The 22,495-nt window shown below is 33.4% G+C and overlaps 2 protein-coding genes across 3 annotated transcripts; one reads left to right on the forward strand and one right to left on the reverse strand.

The window, feature by feature from the left end:
* Nucleotides 1–161: 161 nt before the first annotated feature.
* LOC148604615 (heat shock 70 kDa protein 12A-like) lies at nt 162–16,078 on the reverse strand. 2 transcript variants are annotated; one of them, XM_088548273.1, is made up of 11 exons: nt 15,948–16,078; nt 15,446–15,542; nt 13,980–14,163; nt 12,970–13,266; nt 7,539–7,593; nt 7,263–7,312; nt 6,530–6,586; nt 5,694–6,031; nt 2,450–2,662; nt 1,939–2,080; nt 162–1,267 (listed from the first exon to the last, which is right to left on the reverse strand). In XM_088548273.1, the coding sequence occupies exons 2-11, from the start codon at nt 15,485–15,487 to the stop codon at nt 624–626; spliced, it is 2,022 nt and encodes a 673-aa protein (XP_088404399.1). In that variant the 5' UTR covers nt 15,488–15,542; nt 15,948–16,078; the 3' UTR covers nt 162–623. The 2 variants fall into 2 exon arrangements, with proteins under 2 accessions (XP_088404399.1, XP_088404400.1); XM_088548274.1 differs by having other exon boundaries at nt 15,944–16,030.
* A 583-nt stretch (nt 16,079–16,661) lies between these two features.
* On the forward strand, nt 16,662–20,714 carry LOC148604616 (uncharacterized). Its single transcript, XM_088548275.1, has 5 exons — nt 16,662–16,783; nt 17,376–17,437; nt 18,351–18,462; nt 18,620–18,678; nt 19,059–20,714. Exons 1-5 carry the CDS (start codon nt 16,716–16,718, stop codon nt 19,796–19,798), a joined length of 1,041 nt encoding a protein of 346 aa, XP_088404401.1. The 5' UTR covers nt 16,662–16,715; the 3' UTR covers nt 19,799–20,714.
* The last annotated feature ends 1,781 nt before the right edge of the window (nt 20,715–22,495 follow it).

The raw sequence follows: 22,495 nt of genomic DNA on the forward strand, positions 1-22,495 counted from the left end.
TATAAGAAACAACACTTGAACCTAAATTCAAGATCAGAACTGTTTCCTTGTTCGTTAACAAATAAACCCCACATAAACCGGTTAGTTAATACCAAAACCCAATGTTGAAAACTGTAAAACTGATGATAGCTGCTATTCAGGTAGGAATTAATACACAGAAATAACTTGGTCACTTTTATTGTTCTCAGATATTCAACACATCTAGAAAAATCTCTTTACACACAAAAAAAAAGTTTTGAGCTAATGGTAATTTAAATGGTTATGAGAAAAAAAAACCTTTTGTACATGAAACTCGATCGAACTAATTTTCATTGTTATATGCAAGTCCATGAATTACATAACGTTTTTTTTCTCTAGATATTCTAAAATAACAACGCTAAACCATACTTTCATGTCGAATTACATACAGAAATATTAACACACTTATAAATCAATAAATAAATATATATATTATATTTTATATATTACTGAGATCATATTATGTACATCTACAGTCAATTATAAAATTATGACTAGGATTGTACATAAAGATTTACATTGTATAATACAAGATTACAAATTCCATTTGTTTTTTTACAAGTGTCAAAGAAATAAAAAAAATATTGCTAAAAATTACAATATTTTTAGGAACTCGATTTAATATAACGAGGATTGAGTCCATATAACACCGCCCCCTTAACTACCGACAATTCTACATCAGAAGGCGGATACAACAAGTTTACATTTCCAAAATTCTCCCTTATTTTATTTCTCACAGCCTCGGAATTTGAAAAACCTCCTACTAAAATGAAAGTATCAATTTTAGAACAGGCTCTTGCTTTTTTAATTACAAATTTAATATCATTGACAATATCATCTGCTACTCTTGAAATTATCTCTAGTAATAGATCTCTATCTATTCGTAACCTTTCATTCACAATAGTTATTCTATTATGAAGATCAGATTCATCTAATAATTCTTGGAATTCTTTGTTACAATATTTTTGGCACAATTTGTTTAATGAATCAAGTGGAAATTTACAAGAGAGTTTTTCAGATCTTGTTCCGGAAATAAAACTGTTCATATTTTCAACTTCTTCAACAAACTCTAAATAACTTCCTTCCAGTTTGAGATCCTCCATAACTTTTGTTCCTACCAATTTTTCAAAGAGAGACCATAACACTGTGTCCACTTTTTTCCCACCATTATTTCCACCTGACGGTTTACAAAGTTCTTTCAGCTTACCACGTGATGTTATTCTATGTGCTGTGATATCGTCTGTTCCACCTTTGGAAAAAAGGTTGAAAAAATTGCAGACGTTCATAGTGACTTATGAAATACAGAAACACCTGATGATGTATAGATTTGTTCTTTCAATAGTACTATTACAAAGCGCGCTCCTTCGAAAATAAAATTCAGAAAAAATACGAAAAGATCTTAAAATAGAGCATGAAATGAATACTAATGGATTTCGGATAATTTCAATCGAAATAAATTTTCAATATTTGATTGTGCATATCTTTAGAAAATATCTGTCATGTGATTATATAAATGACAAACTGAACATTTTTCTGTAGAGACCAGCAATGGATCTTATCCCAATGCCGTCCTGGAAAAAATGGCAACTAGATTTTTTGGTAAAAAAGCATTGCATAGAGAGTAGTAATTTAAAAAGTTAGGAGTAAAAAATCAATTCCTGACTTGACATATCAGTGAGTCATTCAATTACCTTAAGAGAGGCATGTAAGAGTCAAAATTTGACACGATTTAACATTTGATTTTATTGAAGCACTGGTTGTAGGCAACATCTACTAAATTAAAAACAAATAAACATTTTCTGACAGTAAAATAGAGATATAATTACACGTGACAGTGAGTAGGAAATTAAATATTCGATTATTAAATCAGGAGATATATTGCTCTTTGCCATACCATTTTAAACAAAGAATGATACATACCACCTAAGTCAATAACTAAGTACGTTTTAGGAAGACCTGGTTTAGATGATATGAGGATGTTTTCCTTCAACAAATAATGAATATAAACAGATGCAGATTCGGATTCTACCACAACGTTCAATTTATCGTCACTTATCCCAGCCTACAACAAAAAAGTTAGCATGGAATTACTATATTTTAATGATCGACGCGGTAAATCAAGTAGTAAACTGGACTTTCAAAGAGAAGAAATTGGTTTTGTTTTTTTTATTATTTCAAAAAAGAACAAAATACAAAATTAATAACGTATGTATTTACTTTATGCAAAATATAATGGCATTAAAGGGTAGTTTGTTAAAGGAAATGAAACAAGTGTCTTATTAAAAAGAACATAGTCTCATCTTGGAAATTAAAGTCGCAGATCTCTCACTTGCTAAATTTAACTTATCTGGCTAATAATTTCGATATGACCGAGATTATGAACCCCATAAAAGACATGTTTTGTCATTAATATATTCAAATCGGCAGATACCCTTCCTGCACATGTCCTCATGAAGTGTTCTGCTCTGTCAGACCATACTGCCGGTATAGATAAAACCCACTGTATATTATCGGCATGATATTTATTTTCCATATCCTCGTGTATAACTCGTTCTTTCAGTTTAAAGATCATTTGAGAAAATACAGACACAGCAGGTAACTTTCTTCCTTTGATATCTTGTATTGTTAAATTTTCTGTTACTTCCTGAAATAAAAAAAAACGTGAGTCTAATCGTTTAATTTTGAAAAGACTGTTACACAAAAACCACTGCAATTTTTGCAATTATCTTATTTTGCTGAATGTGTATGTTAATTCGATCGTAGAAGTTTGTAAAACTGCAATACCATTAAAAGAGTCAGTCTCTAAGCTGGATATTACCAAAATCTAGATGGATTTTTAAAAACTCGGAGTATGAAGGAATTTATGTCTTTATTTGTAGATATTATGAACAGCAGTAATTGGTCCAGTATTCAAATTAATATTGTAGAAGAGAACTTATGAAACGACAATTTACGGAGACATATAAAGCGAAAAGTGATATTGATTTTTCTGTTGACTTGCCTTGTTATACATACAGTGTATTAACATATTTACATATTATACGTTTTATTTTTTAACCAGTATCTTTATATAAACAGCTCCAAATGAGTACCTAATAAACAAATACAGCCTAACCTAAAATGGAACACTTAGATACCAATACGCAGTTTGGTAGATTCTTCATTATTTGAAAGAGTAATCAAGGGAACCAAGGTTATAGCGGTAATCAAAAGAATGTAACCCAGGGACAAAGACAAGACTTGGAACACAGACATACAGAACATAAAGTCACTAAAATAATACATACAAAATAACAAAAGCAAACGAGCAACTCGGACTACACTAAAATCTGGTTGCTTATCAAAAAGTCAAGCCCGGGGTAGTCGAAAGAGGAAAAGAAAACTATGACACGTTGACAAAAATCAGTTTTCATGGCACAGATGGATACACCATAACGATCCACGAGTTCATGATGACGAACATTAAACTTCTGCAGCAACATAACCCTGTTTCAGAAACCTACTTGTTAGAAGCCTAGCGCGATACAAAAAGTCTGCGTAGTTTCGGCAAGCTCTGGCATAACGTATGAGTTGTGATATGAACACTCCATACGCAGGTGCTGAAGGAATGTTGCCACATATGAAAGGAAAGTAGGCAATTCTGAATGAAAAGTCATTACGTTTGTCGTAAAGTATGTTCAATAGTTTTCCCTTACCATCCATTTCTAAGTGTAGGTCAAGATATGAAGCTGACTTCACATTCTCTGTAGTATCCTTTATCTCAAGTTATTTTGGGTAGATGCGATGTATCAAATCCCCGAAATTAGTAGTGTTAAAAGATAATACGTCATCTAAATAGCGGAAACTGACATTAAAGGATCTAGCTAAAAGATATTCTTTCTTTTGGATCAGATCAGCTATAAAGTCAGCCTCATACGAGTGTAGGAATATGTCAACAAGTAGAGGAGCAAAAGTTATTCCATTTGGAATGCCGATCTTTGTTGACAAACGCGCCCACCGCACTGGACAAATGTGTTGTCGATTACAAATTCTAGCATTTGTAAACATCATTTGTATATTTGGAAGATGATTCCAAATCATCTTCAAATATTCCGCAGATGTTGTCAAAATGACATTTTATCGGTAACATAATTGCCTAGTGTGATGGACGTATTTTTTTTAACAAATCGACGGTACTCGAAGAACTAAAGAACTTGAAGTAAAAGACCCTCATGACACAATGAAGTCAGCCTTATATCTTGACCTAACTTAGGGATCAATGTAAAGGAAAACTCATGACAAACTATACGAAAAACGCGATGAGTTCTTATCCCGTATTGTCAACTGTCCATTCATCTGTGGCAACACCCCGTCAGCCCCTCTGTACTGAGTATTTATATCTTAACTCATACGATATGTCTGAGCGTGCGTCAATTACACTGATTTTTTTTGTATCGTGCGAGTCTCTCAGGAGCCTGAATCGCTCACCTGGTTAAATTTTGTTTTTCAAGGGCAAAACATTTAACAAGGAGTTGTTCAAAAAATTTGACTACAGAAGACTTAAGTAGGACTTGTCATAAGGATCATTTCAATAATTGACAGTTTCTTTCTATCCAATAAAGTTTTCAAGATATTGGCTGAAAACTGTAAAAAAGTTACTTTTCATCTTTCAAGGGCAATAACGCTTATATTGAGACGTCTGAAAACTTTGATACCTCGTTGGCTTTTGAAGGCCTTATAACAAAGATCATTTCAGCAAAGCAATTGAAATGAATTTGGCTAAACTTAACCCTTTTGGAGATATATGCTGAAAACTACTGTCTGAACCCTACGTTTTATTTTTAGTAACGGCGGCTATGTTATTCGATGGATCAGAAATCCCCAAACCAATCAAGTAGTGTCGGAAGAGAAGATTTTAGAAAGAAATAACATTAAAAATAGCAAAAAAGGGCAATAACTCCAACATGGCTTAACGGATTAAAACGAAAATTAGACCACATATAGTTGTAGTCAAGCTGAACACTTTTACCCATGTAAGAATTGAGCTAAACCTATATAATGGTTTTGGAGATTTATGGGAAAAACTACCGTCTGACCTCTATGTTCTATTTCTGTAAAGGCGGCCATATTTTTCGACGGATGAGAAATCCCAACAACAGTTCTAGGCATGATATCCCTAGGAACATTTCTACCAAGATTGGTTTCAATTGGTTAAGTAGTGTCAGAAGAGAAGAGTTTTGAAAAATTGTTAACGACAAGGGACGGCGACGACTACGATCGTCAAGTGATGGCAATAGCTGACGTTGCCTTCGGCCAGGTGAGCTAAATAAAATTGTAATTAAGACAAGACAACGGAAATAGACTCACAAAACAAATAACATGAAATAACCAAAGTAACACGCAGAGAAAAAAGTTAAGTAGCACCTAAGAACTGAAATCACAGACCAGTAGCACTGGTAGGGTGGGCGTACTCGAGAAATTGAACCTCAAATATATTTGAAGATTGTAACAAATACCTGGAACATACAAGAAAGTTACACAGATTCAATCAAGCTGCATCATATACAGAAGACTGAAAAATTTCAAGTGTGCAAGTTATTCAACTCCTGTTATTTCCACTTAATGAAATCATGTACCTAATTGCAGAAAAACTTCAGAGGTTTACAATCAAATAGAATAGAAATAAAAGTTCTTACTGTCCCCAATCTGTATAACTCCATTTTAAATCTATCGACGAAGTAATAGTTCTGAGCTTCTTTATCATAGACATAATCTTGGTATTCTTTTTTGGCTTCATAGCCAATGCACAAAACCTTCTTATTATTGTCCAACAGAATACACGTTGGCGTCTTGGTAGAACGTAATCCACGATAATATGCGTCCCATTGCTTATTCAATTTTATGTCAGTAGTTTTAGGCGTCGTTGATGTACAATAGGCATAAACTGAAGACGTTGTTCCAAGGTCAATAGCAACCGTGACTGTTGTCTTCCCTCGTAGTATGGTTTTCGGTTTATAGCAAGATTTAATTAAACCTTAGGAGTAAGAAAATACAGTACAATGTATATTTTTTTTAATTTTAGACGGCTAGTGTTGACATAGAATCAAATGAATGTAATGCACTAATGCAAAGGGTTCGATATACAACATTGAATATTACTAATCTCAGTATCTTCAGTTAATTTCTCACTACTTATTCCAATTATTTAATGGGAACCACACCGAATTTGTGCGGGCTTTTGTTTGACTATATTGTTGTGATTTTTTTATTATGTTGTAGTATTACAATACTTAGAGTTCTAAGGCTACTTGGGAAAATATTCGTTAATTGCTACCGCCAAACGATAAATGTACTAAAATTGTTTTAACGTTATCTGTGGTAAAGTGGAAATAAGTATTTTAGAATGATATCCAATGATCCAGATATTCACACCAAATTATACATGCCAACTGAATATAATTTATGCTTGTTTCGTTATTGGGCGTTCAATTATAAGACGTAGTTTATAAGGTGTAGACAATTCTAAAGTTACCTGTGATTGCAATTATGGCTATGGTAAATGGTATTACCACTCTTGGGGTTCTGTTGACTGTTGAAAAAAAAAATAAAAAAGAAGGATGTATATTGTGAAACGTAACAAATGCACCAGCTTATAACCTAAATAAAAAGTAAATAATTTCAGAGGTCACCAAAATATCATCAATACGTGTAAGCACACCTTTAGGTAAGCTCTGGAAGACTCGACAACAAAAGTAGTAAAATCCACAGTAACTGAACGTTGACAATTCTACAAAATCAATTTAAAATGTTGTAAAAGACACAAGGACACATTAATGAACAACATCTGTGGCTGTGGACAGGCGATTGAAATCTGTGGTTGGGTTAAATTAGTTGTATAAGGCCTTGAAAAACCCCATTAATGTAAGGTAAAAAAACGAATCGAAACAATAAACAAACACACCATAAAATGTACTTTACATTACTTCAAATTATAGTAATCCTTTTTTAGTAAAACAACTGAAATCTTAAACGATGTAATGAATGAAAATATCACAACACTTTTACATTAACAATTAATGTGACGTCAACATCCATATTTTAATACAAGCAAACCGATTCTTTTAAGTGGTACAAATACATATGTATCTAAATCACAGGTCCAAAATGTGATACATATGCATATCTTATTTAATTGAGTAGATTGGGAATTTCATTGAATTCTGAATTTCATTCAGGTTCGGTTAATATGCATATTCATTACTTACATGAATTAACATCCAGAGATACAATACTGAAGTTAGATAATGTAGTAGTTCTGCAAATGAGATTATAAAATATCACAAAAAATTAAATATATAACAAAGATATTTGTACGTTAAACAACTATTACTTTACTTTACATTTTGCTTTTGATGCAGTAATACATGTATTTAAATATTTTGTTAAGAAGTCCTTGATACAAACACAAGTGTTTTGATACAAAAAATCTAAGAAATTTAGAAAAAAAGGTATCTATTATTATATTTATATTTGACTCTTACCTTTTATGGGGTAGTGAGGTAGTAATGTCAACATATTTTTGTATGCACTTATTTTCTGGAATAGGAAACAGAATCACATAAAAGAATAACAAAAAATCTGGTGCTATTCAGAACATGAGTGGTAAATAACACGCGCACACACACACACACACACATTCAATAAACATATAGCACAACAAATGGGGTGGTAGCCTGACCGAATACATCTATAGGATTTTAGGTTTGGTGAGAAAATAAAAACTGCCGAGCGAAGATTGGCAAGATGAGGACCATTGCATTTTTTCCATGTTTCTGACCACAAGTTTGTGATTAAGATTAGCAAACACCTTGGTTAATGTCTTTGTGACATTTAAAATTTGGACAACAGTACTTGTTCATTAAGAAGCAATTAAAGAATATGATATTAAAGGTAAAAATAGAGCTAATCTCAGTATTTATACAATATACTGATGACAGTTTTCTTTTATATCTCAAATTACTATTTTGTTATAAATAGCATCTGCAATTATTTGATAAAATGTTTCACAGAGGTCGAACCTTGAATGAGGGGACAACTATGAACACAAAATTCAAGCTTGATACTTTATGCAGGTCGGTGATTAAATGTTTCCTTCCGATGACGTCATTACTGGATGTTTAAACATCATTAAAAAGGAATCTCTCCCTTAAGTCCTCTCTAAAGGTCTAAAACATTGTCTACTATATATGACAAATATCATAACAGCAGACAAAATCCAAAAATGCACAACGTATTGCATCTAATGGTTATTATCAGACTTAGACGTAACAGACAATACAGTAATAAGACATATACTGCTACCACACTCTCAAAAGAAGAGATAGTGGAAAACCATAAACCTGTGCTGTTCTCTTTTGGTCTCTTTACCAAAGACGATGATTATGATCTACCGTCTATGTACTGGATTCCTAAACTCCACAAGAATCCACACAAACAACGCTACATAGCTGGATCTACAAAGTGTACCATCAAACCTCTTTCAAAACTTTTAACTTCTATACTCACATCTGTCAAAGAAGGTCTCGAGATCTTACAGGACATTTGTTACTCCTGTATTGGTATTAATGCAATGTGAAAGATCTTCTTGAATCCATTAATTCAAGATTTTTATCAGAATATAATAGCATTTTAACCTATGATTTTTCAGCTCTTTATACTTCTATTCCCCATTCTCAGTTAAAACCCAGAATCCAAAACATTATACATTGTGTTTACTCCAACAAAAAGACGGTACACCTAGCTACAAATTTGTAGTTCTTGGTAGAGATTCCTAATACTTTGTAAAAAAAGTATTCCAAATCATATTCCAAATATACCGGAGAAGATGCTTTCAAAATGCTTGATTTTTTAATCGACAACATATTTGTCCAGTGTGGTGGACGCGTTTTTCAACAAGCGGTCGGCATTCCGATGGGAACAAATTGTGCTCCTCTACTTGCTGACCTATTCCCTCACTCTTAAGAGGCTGACTTTAAAGCTGATCTGATCCAGGAGAAGGAACATCGTTTAGCTAGATCCTTTAATCTCAGTTTCCTCTATATAGATGACGTATAATCGTCAATCGTAGTTTCGGGGATTTGATACATTGTATCTACCCAAAAGAACTTGATAAAAAGGATACTACAGACACTGTGAAGTCAGCCTCATTTCTTGGCCTACACTTAGACGGTAAAGGAAAACTATTGACCAAACTATACAACAAACACGATGCCTTTTCAACATTTTTTTATCTGTGACAACATCCCTTCAGCACCTGTGTATTGAGTTTCACAACTCATACGTTATGCCAAAGCTTGCCGCAACTACACAGACTTCTTGGATCGCGCCAGACTTCTTACAATTAAGTTTTCTTTTCTTTTCCTCTCCCGTCTACCTTAGGTTTCACTTTTTGAGCAATTTCGGCGGATGTTTCTAGAAAAAAACAAAGGATGCTTACCGCACCGATGCACCTGGTCAATGATGCCAGTTTTTAGTCTAGTCATAGTTGCTCATTTACTTTAATTTTTCTGTATGTATTATGTTGGTTATTTTATGTTCTTTGTTGTGAATGCCAGGTCTTTTTACCTGGATAACATTCTTTTGATTTCCGCTAGCATCTTTGTTCCCTTGATTACTCTTTGACACAAGACAAGATATTTGCCAGAATAGATGTAGGTAAATAAACTAAAACCACTTAGTTGCTCATATGGTGTAAACCGGGGTTAAATTAAACGAGAAAGACTACGACAAAGTGAACAAGTCTATTCTACTGGTGGTCATGGTCACAACAATCAACAATCAATGAATGTCGACCGTAAAATGTTTGAACTTAGGATGATTTTAGCTTTGTTGGCTGTAAGTCTATGGTGGAAAGGAATATTGTGGGAAGTTTAAAACGGAACAAACGTGTGTGTGTACCTTCGACGGATTCTGGCATAGTGTATAAGCTGCCTTTTAAAAACCAAATGGAACGTTGTAAAAACAAATAAAAAACTGGCAAATGTAGTAATAGTAAAATGTAGTTTGTTGTGTGTCTGCTTCGTCGATCACCAATAGTATTAGTCAAGATATGGGGTAGATTGTTTAGTGTCTGCAATGTCATATGGTACAGTTACGATTTAACAAATCACCAAATCTTAAATAACTTAAATAACAACGTTATCTATGTAGAGGAAAACTGATGTTTGAGGATATAGCCAAATGTATTTATCTTTGTCTCGATCTGATATGAAGCCTGCCTCACAATAGTGACAGAACTGATCTACGGTCAAAGAAAATCACGTTTTGTTCTAATGTGAAACCGACTGCTGCCCACTTTTTCGCTATTGAACGTTGAAACAGTGGCCAATTCATCACAATTTTAATCGTTGGACAAGCTTTGCGATATATAATTGACAGTCATACATGGGAATTCACACAAATGAAAATCGCAGACAACTTTAATAATATTTTTATAAAAAGACAGGAAAATTTCACTGATTCTTTTTTTTAACTTTCCTAGTTCATCAAACAGAAATACATTATATACATTGTAGATTTGTTACATAAAAAGTGTACAATAAGTAATATGCATACTTCCAACAATTTCAGTAGTTATGCAGAATCACTAAAATCATTAGTAACTATCCATACTTACTAAAATCAGTCATTTAATTGTACATGATTACTTAAAATCTGAATGACAACTCTACAATTGTCCTGTTAGCTTAAAAAATGATTAATAGTAAAATGGTTCTAGAATTATTGTATTCTTATACTATTTGCAGCTCGGTCATTATCGCTGTGTCGATCGATATCACTGTCCTATGGGCAGTCTAAATATCACGATATTAACCAGTTTATTAACAACCACTAGTATTATGTTTCTTTTATAGAGGAACTATGATCGTTTTTTTCTTGTTCTACATAAAATTAAACTTAAAAAAGGGTAACTTTGTCACATGCGCATTCATTCCATATTTATTTACTGCACCAAGTTATAAACAAGTAATCTGAAAAATTGTATTATGCCCTAAATTAAATATACAATGTGTTGTGGGAGATGTTTTTGTACACACATTCACTCCATATTTTTTCCCTTTTAACGTGTTCAATGAAAAATAACAAAACTATTAAAAGTTTTGTGTTGGTTCATTTTCCTTGTGAACTAATAAAGTTTGGCCTTTAAAACAAAAATTTGGGTTTTTTTTACGTTTGTCGTGCATATAATGTATATTCAATGTTTACTCAAGCTAAATATCTATTCATACATGTCTGAATCGCAGCTGCGTTGCGTGGCTCTAAATCCCCAGCTGGTCATTATCGTGAAATGACTATGACAAGTATTCTGGTCCGTTTTATTTTGTTGTTATTGACTGATGGAGATTCTACCGTGGAATTGAGAATGACACATGACCACCTTTCATCTCATTAGAAAATCGGATTTTCACCGATATGGAATAATAGATATTTATGTTTTTTCTTCTAAATTGTTTAGATAATGATTGAAAGAGTAATCAATGGAACCAAGGTTATAGCGGTAATCAAAAGAATGATATCTAGGGACAAAGACCAGACATGGAAAACAGACATACACAGCAAAGAACATAAAGTAACTAAAATCATACATACAAAGTAACAAAAGTAAATGAGCAACTCGGACTCCACTAAAAACTGGGAGCATGGACCAGGTGCAACGTTTGGGTAAAGGTCCTTTGCTTTTCTAGAAACACCCGCCGAGTTGCTCATAAAAAGTCAAGTCCGGGGTAGACAAACGAGGAAAGGTAAACTATGACCCGTTGAATAAATCAGTTTTCATGGTGCTGATGGATACATCATAACGATCCACGAAAAAAGCTTTTGATAAAGACTGGGTAGCACGCAACGTGTAGAAAACGCCGGGAAAAGACAACGTGACATCACAACATATGTGCGTATTTATCTACTATTAGACAATAAAACTCATTATTTTTTAGAATAAATATGATATTCTGAATATTTATACAGTCCTTTAAGCGTGAATAGACTTCAAATCGGTTTCGTTCCATTTTTGCAATGTCCACATCAAAGGGGAGACATTTGTGATATTGTAATACGCTTTGATCTTATCATTACGTTATGAAAAATATGACATCGTCTGCAGCACAAACTGCTCTTTCCAAAAAAGCATTTTTAATGTTACCCGTCCACATATGAAAATGGACGTTCTTGTGATCGAATAATGCTTTCCCTCCTCAACTAACGGAACCTTTCGGCACCTTTCAAAGATTTATAATTGTAATCCTAAAACAACAACCATTTTCGAACATTTTAATATCTACATTGCCTTTGATAACTCCACATTCTAATAGCAATAATTCGGTTTTTGTAACCAGCCCTGGTTCAATAGAATGTGACACCAAAAACGTACGCAACGTCAATTTACAAATTTCTTGGATGAGCATGCTGAAAGGCAATAGTCGATGCCTCCTAAACCTTATTTGTAACAAAATAAATGAATACATGCATCTGCTTTTCGTTTACATTTTAAAAAAATGCATCCAATATTTTCAACGATGTTCTCACATTTGTATGAATAAAATCTGAATTGAACTTGATGTCCAAGAGATAAAATTGATTTCAGTAATTATGCATAATTCTTGACATTTTTCTTTCATAATAATTTACAATTACTTAACATGCTAGGAGTTATGCATAATTCCTAAATACAATGTATATCAGTGATTACGCATATTTCCTGACATTTTTCTTCAGTAATAATTTATAATTACTTAACATGCTAGGAGTTATGCACAATTCCTAAGTATATCAGTAATTATGCATAATTCCCGACATTTTTCTTCAGTAATAATTTATAATTACTTAACATGCTAGGAGTTATGCATAATTACTAAATATATCAGTAATTATGCATATTTCCTGATTATACACTTTTACTGTAACAGATATCAATACCTTCAAAAGTAAGTTGTTTCTGTCGGTCAAAATAACAGGAACAGTCTTCTGATGACGGCACACAGCCACACAAATCTTTTGGTTCAGATATAAAATGATAGCCATAGCTGAAGTCACACTGACAAGTTTGGTCTGATAATTTTGTACCACGCGAGGTTATTATCTGTCCTTCTTCCTCACACAAAGACTTGACGAACAGGCATTGGCTACTGTCGTTAGCCCACAGAGCAAATGGTTGAAAACGACCAACCGGACAGGGAGATGTCGTTCTTACTCCAGACAAAATGTACCTTTCTCCTAAAACCATAGCATCAGATTAAGATTAACTACAAATTGATACATCTCATCAGCAAGGAATATCAGTATCATCGGCATAATTAATCGATATTGTTCTAATGTTGATACCTTGAAGTCAAACGAGCGGACATAAATTGGAAACCATAGACGAATTAGAAATTAAATCAGGGGACATCCTTATATACGTATCCTATCTTTTATAACTATATGCAAAGGATAAAGACTGAGAATTTTTTTGTTCGAATAACAAATGTGTCAGATAATTAATGGTACAAACAAGATGATCAGGGGAAATTGCAGCATGTGTTTGCATATGGCTTTAAACATATGATGACATATGTTTATAATCGATATGTGGTTTGAGGAAATACAATCACAAAGTAAAATGATAATGATATGCAAACATTACTTTTTTCATTTGTATACCAGCATGCTTATTGTTTTGCATATTGTAACGGAAATAATTTTACATAGTTTAAGTATATTTTTGCATTCTGTATATTTCAAAATGCCTAAAAAAGATATGTTAGATACAGTATGCATATCAAAAATACGCATTTAATAGCTGAACATGATTTTAAATTGAAAATCTGCAACAAAGTAATAATTAGCAGTTACAAAATGGTACAATTTAAATTTGTATTAGGACTGCTTTTCTACTGAATTCAAATTTGCACAGTAGCATACATGTACATGTCATTGGAAGTCGTTACCTGGAGGAGCATAGTCAGCAACTTCATTCCACGACTCCTGTGATCTGTTGTTGTTAATATCAAACAAGCATGCATAATTGTCAATGGGGTATAGGTAGGAGCATTTTTTTGCCCGAAGCTTTCTCTCATTCTGTTCAGGACACCTCAGTTCGTACCCATCTGATGAATTCTCCGGTGCATACATCTTAAAATGAAATAAAGCTTAAAATCATGATTTGCAGTAATAATTGAACATCACTAAACATTGTGCTTAAAAGATTGTTTTCCTGTTTCAATTACTGAATAATTACCTGGCTTATGTGGTCAATAATTTATATTATCACATATTTGGATCTGATATAGACAATCATTATCTCCTTTCCTCTTTCGTCTACCCCGGCAGTCATCATAAACTCGTGGATCGTTACGGTATATCCATCTGCGCCATGAAAACTGATTTTTCAACGTGTCATAGTTTTCCTTTCCTCTTTCGTCTAACCCGGACTTGGCTTTTTATGAGCAACTCGGCGGGTGTTTCTAGAAAAGCAGAGGACGCTTGCCCTATTGGTGTACCTGGTCCATGCTCCCAATTTTTGTGGAGTCCGAGTTGCTCGTTTGCTTTTGTTACTTTGTATGTAAGATTTTGATTACTTTATGTTCTTTGTTGTGTCTTTCTATTTTCCATGTCTGGTCTTTGTCCCTGGATTACATTCTTTTGATTACCACTATAATCTCGGTTCCCTTGATTACTCTTTAATAACGTCGAGAGTTGCATGCCGATATCAGCCCAGGCTGATAACTGGTTATTGGGCCATCTTCAACGGCAACATCATCGGCAGATAAAGTAACACCATGATCGTAAATCAAATAATTTCTCTGCAAATCGAAAAGTTATAATCAATTATGAGTTTGATAATCATCGGGAGTTATTTTGTAATGATTCAAATATACGATAAAAGATTATGAGCAGAGTTCTCAAGTTTGATATGGAAGAGTATAAATCAAGGGAACCAAGATTCTAGCGGAAATCAAAATAATGCAATCCAGGGATAAAGACTAAACAGGGAAACATACTCGCAAAAAGGGTACGAAGTAACCAAAATAACACGTACAAAGAAACAAAAGTAAGTGAGTAGCTCGAACCCCACTTTAAAACTTGGAGCATGGATCAGTATGATAAGTGTCCTCTGCTTTTCAAGAAACATCCTAGAAGTCCCAGGCTGATACACTGGCTTGTATGGAAATGCAATGCATTTATCTGACTATAAATATTGTTCGTTACTTCAACCCCCAAATATAACAGCTCTCGGGCTTCATATTGCAGTTTCATTTTGATACACTGGTCCATAAAAGATATGCAATGTAATAATCTATAATTCGCCCGTTTCTAGTGAAATGGCTCAAATGTTAAAGGCTTAAAAATTGCCAACATTATTATTGTTGATTATTGAGCTCCTACGTCAGTGTGAATAATATAATATACAGACTGCTATAGCTACGAAGATCAGAACAAGGGCATGCAACTTCATGGTGTGTCTTCGAAGTTCGGCATTTGTTTTGTCCCATCACCAATTAACAACTATACTGAAATGTATAAACAATATAATATATTAACGCAGACCTTACAACGAACATTGACACACAAACAAATGGTCGCATATATTTTTGAGAGAATCAGAACTATACCGGTCAAGTTAGGAGCATGTAGGCCTGCACTCAGCGAAATGGATTCAGAAACAGCATTGTTGAGGTGCAGTGAAATCAAAGCCTTGTTGAAATTCGATTCAATTTTAACTGAGATGCATGCAGTGGGTTTAATTGTGTCTTGCAGTGGATGAATTTCACTTCTGATTTTGATCAAGTCTTAACAGGTAATATAAATAAATACTTAGTCAATCAACTGAGGACGGGTTCAAACGTGCAGTTGAGGTTCTTAAATCCATATGTTAAGGTTAAGTGATTACAAATGAAATTATTTTTCGTACCTACCTTCCATTGTTTTACTCATTTTTGCCATCGTAATACCATTTGTTTCTTCGTTTTGACAAGCTAATTCATTTCCGGGTTGTTAGGTAAACTTATATATATTTAAATATCTTAAAAAAGGTTTAAAATTATTATTTATTCATGCGTTTGCTTTTTACAAGAACAGATAATGAAAATATGTGTAGAAAATAAGCACATTTCAGCACTTCATATAGATTAAACTCTGATATATCATTACAAAAAAATGGTATATCATTGTCATTATTTACACATTAATGTAAAAATGGTCTTTGTAGAGATTGTGGATTATATATAAAGTAATGTATCGATGTTCTACAAATGAATCGTCAACTTTCACTTATTTGAACAAAGACAAATATTTAATCATACTACAGTATCTTTAATGCTTTGTCACTAACCAGGTAACTGGTTTGTAAAGATCAATGGGCTTATAGTTAATTTAACTGAGATCCGAGGAAATTATTGAAGTTGATTAAATTTGTGTAAAACAAGAAACTTCAAAGTTATGCAAATGTCGTTCAAAATGATTACAATACATAAACTTTCAATCATGATTCCAACCGACAAAACTGGAGATTCCGAAAACGTAGAGACAGTGATGCATTTTACAATAACTCATAAGTAGAATTTGTGTTTGATGGTTTTAATTTCAGGAAATGAGATGAGAATTATTGTCAAAATACTTCCCTTTAAAATATCCGTTCAAGGGGTATGTATACTTTATAAAAGCATGGAAAAGAACGTATTGAAATGCTGCATTTAGTAATCGTGTTAAGCTTTTGTTCCAGTTTAACAGCTCAAAAGTGTCATCGGATAAGGTAACATTTCAACTTGTATTTGTACTGTTATTGCCGGTTAGTTATATCAGCTATATATTGATGTTTGAGTAACGCGTCTTGTATCTCCACCATAAGAACAGATTTGTTCACAATAATATTGTAGTTCCTTTCTTTCGTTTTAACAATAATTTAAAAATGGGAAAATTGATGTTTCTTAAAAAAAATAGTGGGTGCTTACATACGCCAACGTTTAGTGGAGTACACATTTGTAAGTAATCTTTTAGTTTAATTGTGTTATTCGTGGTGTTTTATCATTCTACTTTGTCCATTCGTTGTCCCTGGATTACGTATTCTAGTTTTTCGTTCTAATCATGTCATTCTTGCTTTTGCATTGTAATATTTTCACCATATCTTGAATATAAACAAGACAAAGATACTGATGTAGTCTAGTGGAGGTATACATAGACAATAAAAAAGTTCTACATATAATAAGAAAAATGTACATAGAAAAAAAGTATCAATTCTGTATATATTCAGTGACAATATTTGTTGTGTCTTAACTTCTTATACTTACAAAGCATAAGATAATTTGAGGATATGTCTTATTTATCAAACATTGGATGGTTTGTAGGAACGGTATAACAGAATGGTTTTGTTGCAATAACCATGAGCTTAAAGAGAGGTCATGCGTAGGTGAGTTTGTGTAGACAACTTTTAAAGAAGGAATATCGTTAAGCCAAATCCTTTGATCTCAGTGTCTGCAATATCGCTAAACAATATTAGTTTCGGGGATTTTATAATAATAATTTTATAAATTGCATGTACACAAAAGAAAGAGAGAAATACTGTGAAGTCGGCCTCGTGTCGACTTACACTTAGAGATCAACGGAAAATGAAAACTATTGACCAAACTAAACGATAAACGCGATTCATTCTGTATTGTCAACTATAAGGAACTTGTGGGTCTTTGTGGTGTATCCAATTACATCATGCTAACCGGTTTATTCACCGTGTTATAGTTTTCCTTTCCTCTTTGGTGTATCCTGTCCGGATGTGACAATTTATGAGCAACTTTATTGATGTTTTTAAAACAGTAGAGGACGCTTATCCTATCAGTGCACATGGTCCATGCTCGCAGTTTTGGTCCGAGTTGCTCATTTACCTTTTGTTAATTTATACCTGTAGATGATTACAGGCATACATATATTTCATGTGCCAACAATTTTGGATATCGGTACATAGCATTTGTTTAAATGCCTTGTTAAAGTCGACCCCGAACTTTATTTAATTACATGTTGTTAATTGACAATTATAGCTGGTCTTAATCACCAATTATTTTCGTGTCCGACACTTTTTTCAAAAGTGTACTCTATTATAAAGTGACTTATATTCATGGTTTCATGTATTCACGGTTTTACATGCTCGTAAAATGAGTAAAAATAAAATAAAATAAAATAATTATAAAATAAAAATAATAATAATAATAATAATAATAATAATAATAAATCGTTCACAAAAATAAGCTTGTTATCTGTATGCTTTTAAAAAAAATTTAGTTCTTAGTATTTCTGACATCTCACTATTGCTACTGTTTTTTATACGACAGAATGCGAGGATGGGTATAAAGCGATAGATGGATTCCCATGTGCTCCTTGTCCGATTGGTTCATGGGGTAGAAAGTGTAGAGGTCGTTGTGAAGACTGCTATTCCAATCAAAGGTTAGTAAAAAAGAGGTTATCGAAGATGCATGCGGGGACGTATTTGAGAGATAAATATCCATAGAAAACCAAACGCGAAATGGGTAATAGTGAGTTCAATTTCATTATAATCATTTCTTATTCTGAGAAAAGAAATGGGTTTATCTTGCAATTTCAGATGTGACAGAGTTAAAGGATGCATTACCCGGTCAATAGAAGTTACAACTTACCGTGTGGGTAAGAGCTAGGTGTATTGCGAGAGAACAGAAATTATATTTTCGATGTCTGTTCTGGTTCTTAAAGTTCACATGATCGACCTTTGTTTCATACATTATTTTTCGATGAAAATCATTGATTGTTTGGCTAATTTGGTTATTTAATATAGATGTGTTGTATGATACTACCATGTTATATTTTCCTAATTCTACGGGAACTTTCAACAGAAACACTTTCCCGTGTAAAAAGCGCGTTCGCTTTAAACACGCTTCTCAGTAACATTAACCTTGAAGTTTCTTAGTAGTCGTCCTCATTGAGTACGTTTTATGTAGTTTTTTCTGTTATTGTTTTTCTTTTCTTTACGAATAATACGAGTTGACACCTTACAATTATACTTTAAGAACCCATGACAGACATGACTGAAATCAGGAACGAAGGCCACACTGATACGTTCAGCGTAAACTCAAAAGAAGATAACACCTTTTTACTGCCAAGAGAAACAATCATATATACAACAGGTGCGATAGTTTTCATACTAGTGTCAGTAGTGTGTGCCATTTGCTTCTACTTCAAAGAGAAAATATCAAAGTTCTTTCAGAAAACAACCACGAACCAGGTAGCGATTAATGAAGGGAACATCCCTGACAGTGAACAGATTGAGAGTCACTATATAAGCCTTGATGAAATCAACACGAACACACCTAATTTAGGCAGATCTTTTAATACTGCAGAAAATGTACAATCACAAAATAGTGAAAATGTCTCTTTGATCAACAATACTGACTTACCAGTGGTACAAGTACACCATACAGACACCAATGTAATACCCTCAACGCCAACACTTTCAACAACGACGGACGATGGCTATTTGCATCCATGTGAACAAAATGTTTCTGGCCAGTCTTGTCAAAAAGATATTCAGTGGAACTCAGATGGCTCTAATTCAACCTCAGACAGCGAAATATCAAACCAAAATAAAGGATACCTTCATCCATATCAACCAGTCGTACAATATCTCGATCTTCGTGTTTATGAACAACAAAGTTCTAGCGATAGGATCTCTGATAAATATATCGAACCTGAAAAACAAATGGAGGCAAGCCCTGATAGTGTTTTGACTTTAAATCCTATGTATATTTAAACTTTTGCTTGGAACGTATAAGGCTAACAATAACATGATGGACTATAAAATCACTTATCAGATCCATACATCATAGGGCAGCAGCTCGTATGCGAAGCATCTCTAGTTTCTTTGTTTATATGTGTACAAATTAATGTGTTTGTTTTTGTAATATTATGTTTATACGTGTACAAATGAATGAGTTTGTTTTTGTAATATTAAACCGATGGAGAAATTGGAGTGGAATTAATCCCTGTTATGTATTTGTGTTAGGTTATGAAACATTGATGAACATAATTTGTTAGCGTTAGTATACGTATATTTATATTTAAATAATAATAATGTAACACATTTTGAATTTTGAAGGATAGTGTATAAACATAGCGATACTTCAAAATAGTTTAATGTAGTTACAAATGTTGGTCTTTTTGAAACGAGAAAAGACAGACCTAAAAAGTTTTCTGTATTGTCATTTATTTTACGCATATTATGGCACAATTTAAGTCACCACCCTAATGAGTATTCAGTAATAAAATCCATAATCTGCATAGCAGAATTAGAAAGTATAGACTCAGTCTTTCAATTTCGTTGAACAAAAAGATTGGCAAGTAGAGGTGCACAATTTGTTTCCATATGATGCCTATTGTCTGTTAAAACAAGGGTCCATCGAACTGGACGACCACACTGTCTTTCAAAATGTTCAACACTGTAAAAATTTCATAATAAGTTTGTATATTTTTTCCAGATGAAGATACACGCCACTTTTGAGAAAATAAGTAAATGTCTTATAATAAATAATTTCTATAATCCTACTTTATTTGTTCTGACATTTATTGTTTGTCAAAAGAAGTCTTTATATACAAACCGTCATAAAAGGCAGGTTTCCATTTCGCCATAGATGTGAAATACACTAAGTCATTTCAGGAAAATACGATGTAATAACCACAAATACCAACAAATACTATATAAATCTACATGTACATGTGTATATATGATTTAATTGCTATGTTAATACGAAGGCTTTAATTTGATGTTTCTGGAAACAAGAATATTATCGGAATCAAGACGTTCTGTTCCCTTTTACCGATCTGCTTTTTGTTGTTCTTTTTAATTAATAATGGAGTCATATATGACAAAATAGCGGAGACTATTTATCGACACTTTTAACTTTCAAAAAATCATATCGGCGATGTAAATTTTACTTTAACTATGGAAATAAGTATTTAGTTTATTTTTTCGAGTGAAGTTCTTCAATCAATCAGCTACAAAATTATATGTCGAGCACATGCGTACCTTTTTCGTTATAACCTAACTGATAAAGATGTGTAACAAATGTAAAAATAAACCTTGTGTTCTAACATACCACCCCTGCCTTAAAAACAGCCACAACACCATTCATGAGCACTGGGCCTCTGTCGAGAGAAACTCAACATTATCCAAAGTCTTTCCAGAACCACCTATGATTGCTTTCAGACAGCCAGAACAGTTTGCGTAGTCGGCTTGTGAGGGCTAAAATTTCTAAGCCCAACTTGACTCCAGGCGAGAGTCGCTCCTGTGGTGTCAAAAGGTGTAAATGTTGCAACCAAACGCATCACTCGTCATCATTCACCAAAACAGTCACGGGGAAACGCTACAAAATATTTTGCAACGTGCACTGCAAGAATGCTAATGTGATATATTTGCTCCACTGTCCCATCTGTGGCCTTCAATATGTTGGTGAATCTAAACAGCCTTTTCACAAGCGCTTGCACGGACACAGGAGCGACCTAACAAAAAACCATTTACTCCCAGTGAGTCAACACTTCAGATTACCTAACCACTGCCTCGATGATTTCAACAAAATGAAAATCTTCATCGTGGAACAAAACACGATCTGGAGCGATCTACAGAGAGTGAGGAGGGGGGGATTTTGGATAAAAGAACTCCGTGCTTTACACCCACACGGAATTAACAAAAAACATTAAGTTCTTCCTATTTTGTATAGTTTCTTATAACAGTGCTTGTAAATATTTTTAGTTTTATAGTTCAGTATTCAAGATCAACACACAACGTTTGTCTATGACACAATGTTCAAGATCTTTGTTACTGTCGATAAAATTTTATACGTCACAGGTATTCACCTGATTAGGTAGTGAGTTGTGTTCACAGAGCATTTACTTTCATACACACTCATTTTATTTAAGGCACTGAAGAAGGTCATTTGTTGACTGAAAATTTTGCTCATTGTATATTTTATTATAGTGTATTAACATCTTTATCGGTATCGTTGTACAATCCTTTAGACTTTATTTATATATAAATCCAATAGATTTCATCACAGATGGAATAGCATTCTTTTCAATGGTTCTTTGAGTCTGATGGATTTATTATATCAAGTAGCTAAGCAAAAACTAACCAATTTCAACATATCGCATCAAAATTTACTGAGAAAAAGCGCGTTCTTTTCTATCTGATCTTGAACTTTGTAATATGCAGAGACGATTAGTCGAAATCCGAGCTATTCAATCCAAGAAATTAAGAAGTAAACAAAGTCACAAATTCACACGAGACGGTGTACACACCTCGGACAATACAGAAGTACATGATATTTTGACACAGGACACAAGTATGCCTAAAACGTGTCTTCAACGCAGATTTAAGAGAGAATCCAACTTCAAACGAATTTCCACCACTACAACTGTCAACCTCTCATCTTTTGCTCTGTCTGAAACTGAAAGC

This window comes from Perna viridis, chromosome 10, assembly GCF_037379345.1.
Source record: "Perna viridis isolate PV_CMFRI_1.1 ecotype Kerala chromosome 10, ASM3737934v1, whole genome shotgun sequence".
NCBI lineage: Eukaryota > Metazoa > Mollusca > Bivalvia > Mytilida > Mytilidae > Perna > Perna viridis.

Coding starts and splice junctions, on each gene's coding strand:
- LOC148604615 (XM_088548273.1), bottom strand. CDS start 15,487: ATGAAGTTGCATGCCCTTGTTCTGATCTTCGTAGCTATAGCA. Junction 6,032..6,529: donor AGCCATAATTGCAATCACAG/GTAACTTTAGAA, acceptor CTTACTCCTAAG/GTTTAATTAAATCTTGCTAT. Junction 1,268..1,938: donor CTTAGTTATTGACTTAGGTG/GTATGTATCATT, acceptor TTTTTTCCAAAG/GTGGAACAGACGATATCACA.
- LOC148604616 (XM_088548275.1), top strand. CDS start 16,716: ATGCTGCATTTAGTAATCGTGTTAAGCTTTTGTTCCAGTTTAACAGCT. Junction 18,463..18,619: donor GACTGCTATTCCAATCAAAG/GTTAGTAAAAAA, acceptor TTGCAATTTCAG/ATGTGACAGAGTTAAAGGAT. Junction 18,679..19,058: donor AGTTACAACTTACCGTGTGG/GTAAGAGCTAGG, acceptor TTATACTTTAAG/AACCCATGACAGACATGACT.